Raw genomic sequence first — 5,392 nt, 5'->3', positions numbered from 1 at the left:
CAGTTGAGTGATGAAGACAGGGAGAGGGCATCTGGGTGGGTGGTGACATGCTTCGTAGGGTGGGAGCAACACAAACCTCAGAGGTGAAGAGACCAGAATGAGCTTGCTAAATGTGACACACAGCAAGCCAGAAGAGGGTCAGTTGTAACCCTATTGCCTGCATTACAGAATTTAGAGATGCACGACCGGATGGAACACCTGATAGAAAAACAAATCAGTCATGGCAACTTCAGCACCCAGACCCGCGCCAAGACAGAGAACCTGGGCAGGTGAGTGAATGGGTTTGGAGTAGGCCCAGCTGGGACGAAGGCAGGAGAGGGACCAGTGCCATGGGATACCTGTAGTGCACAGCAAGGACAAGGCTTTTAAATCCAGCTTTGCTCTCAGTCTCTAACCTAACCCATTCTCCACCACAACCATGTTCTGACCTAGTTAGAGCAGAACCCGATACCATGAACTCAAGTAGGCCCCTGTATTCTAAAGATATATGAACCTCCTGAAATTGTAGCAAAGTTTACTTGTATTATTTGCATAGTATAAATTTGCATAGTATAAATATGTATGTGTAATATTTGTGTGTCTCTAGGGAAAGGGTCTTTTGCTTCTAAGAGATCTTAAAAGGGCCTAAAACCTTGAAAAAGGCAAGAATCACAGCTATATCCACTTCCCGTTTGTTTAACTCCCTCTGCTTCCTCACCCTGCCACCAGACAGATGCATCACTCACCATATCTTCTCTTAGATTATCCCTGACAGTTTCCATTGCAAAGGACTTGGAACCCAAGAAATCAGCCAGCACTGTAGCGTAAATCAGAGGCAGGCGTGAAGGGAGGTTCTAGAAGTGGGGGCAACCACATAGCACTCAGTGTTTCCCACTTTCTTTTCAGTGTTAGGATATCCAAGCCCCCCAGCCCCAAGCCCATGCCTCTCATCCGAGTGGTGGAAACATGAGCGCGAGGAGATGGACCTTGCTGTGGCTGCTGCCTCTCGCCTGCGAAGAAGCCCGCCGCCCCTGTAGGCTGTTAGCACTGACTTGGCTTCCCGGCTGCACCCGGGCCTGGGCTCAGGTGCCTTGCCGTTCCCAGGTGTCTAGCCTCTGTGAGCTGGGTGGACAGAGCACTAGCACCTCTTCTGGACACTGCAGCCCTTTGGAAGAACTTATCCAGCCAGCAGGAGCCAGGGCAGTATCTTTATTCCTATAATTACTCTTTTTCTCTGTAGCAGAGTCTCCCTTCTCTTGCAGACTGGACTCCAGCTGCCCCAGAAGGTCAGGAGAGGTGAAAAGACTTGCCTCAGCCCTAGAAGCTGGAGGCACCAAAGTTCAGAGTGGCTGGAGAGTGTCCTGGGGGAATGAAGCTCCTTCTGCAAACACAGCTCAGTTCTTAGCAACAAACTGTTTTCCTACTCACTCCACCCTCTGCCCCTGCTGACCTGGGCCTCCCACGGACAGCCAGCCAGGCTGCCTGGTCAGAGTCAGTGAACCTCACCTTTGACTGGCCAGCCTTGTCTTCCTGAGGAGAAAAGAATGTACATTCAGGGAGTAGCTTGTAGTAGAAAGATTAGGGCCACAGACAGTTAGGTGTATCTCTCTCTGCTGTGAAAACTCCCAGTATCTCTTCAGGTTTTCCCCTAATGTGCACAAGGCACGCCTCACTCTTCTTGATCCAGAGCCTAAAAACTGTTGCTCTGGATCCCATCAGTTCCACTCAAACCTTCGTATTTATTTTGCTAAGTTATTGGTGGGTTTGCTTGCATCTCATAATTGATGTAATACCAAAGTTCCACAGCTTTCTTGCAGTGATTGGGTTTGCTCAAGACTGGGAACAGTGTCCCCACTGGACTTGATTTCAGAATGACATCGTTTGGAATCTTTCTCCCTTTGCTCTACCTGCTTCTTTTCCCTCCTCTCCCAGCTGTACCTCTGGAAGACAAGTGCACCTTTCCTGAGGCAGTGGTGTCGGGGGAAGACAGCCATCGGGACTCTTGGGGATGAGGATGAGGTCTTGCCTGACCTTTGGAACCCCTCTCCTCCCAAACTGGCTTTCCCCCAGCTGTGACGGACCCTGCAGCTCATCCTGTTTTCTATCGGGCCTTCCTGCAGCCTCAAGTACATAAGCATTGGAGTGCAGTGCTGTGGGAGACAGAACAATTAACAGTGAACGAGTTAGGTCTTTAGGCTCCACTGGCTCACAGCCAGAAGCCTCATGTCTGTGTGTTTCTGTGCATCAGGACAGGGCTTGTGTCTGGCTTTGTCCGTGGTGTCCAGGGACTAAAGGCACTCCCTCATTCAGGAAATGAGGGCAGGTTGGACCAGATGATCTCCGTGTCCCCTCCAGTTGTGACATGTTTTTTCTGTGTCATGTTCTTTGTATGGTGAACTTAATAAATTATGTTAATGTGTCTTGTTGACTGCCTTACCTGGTTTTCTTTCACTTTGGGGGAAAGATGGAAGAACGGGATTGTAGACCTCGTGAGGGCAGGCGCCAACTGTGCACATCTGGGAGGTGTGGCCCAGACATCACACCCGCGGCACTATCAGGACTCTGTGGCTCTCAGGAGTCAGAGGCTGCTTGGCTCTCTGGTCTGAGTCCTCACTGGAGAAGGGGGCTCCTGACTTGAGTCTGATGTGCTCTGGTGGTCTTGTAGGTCCCCTAACCTGTCCACGCTGTGTGGTCCTTATCTGCAGGACAGCTGGTCAGGGACCGCACCGTCCTGATTACATAGGCATCTGCCAGTCAGCGTTGGAGGAGACGCCTCACCCGTGTCCTTGGCAGAAAAGAGCACTCTTCTTAAAACGCTGACTGCTGCGTTCAAGGGTTCCGTTTCTGGCTGTCTCTAGGCATCATTGAGTTAGTTCAGTGATTTTTTTTTTCTTTCTTCCAAGAAGGCATTTGACTGTAGGGCTAGACAGGACATAGCTGAACTGATACAGATCCTCTCTGGGTCAAAGAAACTGGAAACAACCCCAACCCCCATCTCTGGACTTTCTTGCTTCCCTTTCTCCTTCAAATGGAAGAGTGTTCATTTTGTATGACTTTTCTTTCTTGTCTCCTGTCTCTCAACAATTCCACACCACGGGTCTCAGGATGCACTGGAAACCTTCCATTCCAGATCTGGAGTCAACTCTGACCCCCGTGGTTCTCTTCTTTCTCTGGCAGTCTGGTGTGGCGTGGGTATATCTACTCTGCTCATTCTCTGAATATTAACAGGGTGGAAGCAGGGTGGGGTTGACTGCGGGGCCAGGACTGGAGGCTGGAGGAGTGAGTGTGCTGCCACACAGGAAAAGGAGGCTCTCCAGCCGGGCCTGGGGCTTGGTGGGAGGAGCAGAGATTGGGGCTGGAGATAATGAAGTTGTCTGGAGGCCTTCCAGAGACTAGAACCAGGGCTCCAAGACATTCCACCTTCAACAAAGTGCCTCTGGTGTGTGTTTCCCGGGGCTTAGCTACACCACTGCCAGAAGGAGCGGGCATTGCTTGCCCTGGGGAAAGGAAGGCCTTTGGGAGGAGAAAATGGGGGCGGTTGGGGAAACACTTTCTGTCTTGGCACTCTGCTCAATGAGAGGTGGAGAACAGGGGACAAGGAGACTGAGCTAGTGTCTAGGGCCTGAGAAAGGGCGTGGTCAGCTGCTCCTGGCTTCAGCAGCCTGTTTATTGCCTGTGTCATTTTTAAGCCAACTCCTCCGTGCTGCTGTAATCGCTTATGAAGGGAGGACTGGGGCTGACTCCCTGGGACCTTTGCCATGAAGGCCTGTTCTTTGAGCCTGAGTATCAGGAGCTGCCCAGACATGCAGTGATCACCAGCAGCCTCCTGTAAAGCTGGAGCCTCGGCCTCTGACGTGGGAACAGACGCCTGCAGGAGCACTCTGCCTCGTGAACAGCTGCCCCTGCCCCTAAACAGAAAAAAGGCCTGGCTGTGACATGGTATTTTTTTGTTTTTCTTTTCTCGAAGAGGTTTGGTTTTTGGTTTTTGTTGTTTGTTGTTTTTTTTTGCCATAGGGTTCATGCGCTCGCCAGAAAGACAGACAGAAAGCGAGAAATCCCCCCCCGGGGGGTGGGGGGGATGGCCATGCCGCAATCCCTTCTCTTCCATTCCCCTCTCAGGATCTTGGGCATGCAGTTGTACGCGCCCGGTGTGAGTTTATGCCACCGGGTCTGGGACTCAAACTGCGGTTGACTACATGGGAGTCCAGTGACATGGCTATTAGGCTAACTGCTGGTCCCCGCAATACGGTATTTCAGATAAACAGTACATTGCAACTTTGAAAATGATGTTTCTGAAGGCACCATGTCTTCCTCCTTTAGGGGTTTCTGGACACACACACACATCCACCTAATATGTTTCTAAAAATGCCTGGTCCTGGACTCAAAATGGCTCAGTTGGCCGTGTGGGATCCAGCCACTTTAAGTACCACATTACATCCTGGCCCTGCTCGTTTTTATTGCCATTAAAAAGTACTTTTTTGGGGGCTGGCAGGTGACATGGTGGTTAAGGGTGCTGGGTTCCCACATGGCTGACCATAGTTTGAGTCCTGGACCTGGTGGCTTGCTTTCTCACTTTTCTTTTTTTTCTCTCTCTCTCACTCTGTCCCTCTCTGATCAAATTTAAAAATAAGTAAATGAAAGAAAGGAAGTTAAATGAAATTTTTTTTTTCTTAAAAAGTACCTTATGGACCAGCAGGTGGCATGGTGGTTAAGGCGCTGGTTCCTATGTGGCTGACTCTGGCTAAATCTGTACCCAGTGGCTTGGAAAACACTGGGCACGTGGGTGAATCCCAAGGGGAGAACGGAAGACAGGGGATTGGGGCTTGGCCATCTCCCACGATGTGATTTCTCTTTTTCCCTCACTTTGTCTCTCGGACAAGTGCACACACTCTAGAGCAAAATCTAAAAAAAAGGGCATCTTTCACCATGAAACGTTCCTCCTTTAGAAAGACGCTCTGGCGTGACTCCAGTTAAAGCACCTTAATCTGACTGAGGAGGGTGATGTCCTTTGGGTCGGCAAAGGAGCATTTCCTCTCTACCCAGCCTTCAGTATGTGTTGCTGTTTTCTGCGGGGCACCTTCATTCCTCGGAACCAAGTGCTGCTGAGCTTGGGCCGGAGTCGTTTGACTCTGACCCGACAGCAGATGTTAGCCTAGGGCCCTTGGCCTCTTTTCCATGCTTTGATTTAGGTCTAGCCTTGGAAACTATTTCCTCTCTTCCCTGTTCTAGTTCTAAGAACCATGGCCTTGCAGCTCAAACACTGGAGACCCTACGTATTCTCTAGCCCATCTCTCCAAGGCAAGTCCTTATCCAGGCTGAGAGTAAAGGAGATATCTCTTGAAGGTGAGAGATTTCTAGCTTAGCATGCTTAGTGGGTTGGCAGTGAGACCTGCTTCGTGGGCTCTAACGTGTG

At 50.4% G+C, this 5,392-nt stretch overlaps 1 protein-coding gene across 4 annotated transcripts in view; it reads left to right on the top strand.

Moving 5' to 3' along the window:
• The window catches only part of TUFT1 (tuftelin 1), a 52,306-nt gene extending 49,899 nt beyond the window's left edge, over window positions 1–2,407 (top strand). For all 4 annotated transcript variants that reach the window (XM_006168407.3, XM_006168405.3, XM_006168406.3 and 1 more), the window contains 2 exons: window positions 169–269; window positions 886–2,407. In XM_006168407.3, coding sequence (XP_006168469.1) covers window positions 169–269; window positions 886–949 — 165 coding nt within the window. In that variant the 3' untranslated portion in view covers window positions 950–2,407. The remainder of the gene's footprint in view (window positions 1–168; window positions 270–885) is intronic.
• Window positions 2,408–5,392: the final 2,985 nt, after the last annotated feature.

This window comes from Tupaia chinensis, unplaced genomic scaffold, assembly GCF_000334495.1.
Source record: "Tupaia chinensis unplaced genomic scaffold, TupChi_1.0 Scaffold145814_1, whole genome shotgun sequence".
In the NCBI taxonomy this organism is placed as follows: domain Eukaryota; kingdom Metazoa; phylum Chordata; class Mammalia; order Scandentia; family Tupaiidae; genus Tupaia; species Tupaia belangeri.
Note: the sequence above shows the minus strand (reverse complement) of the source record. Positions and strands in the feature narration are given on the sequence as shown.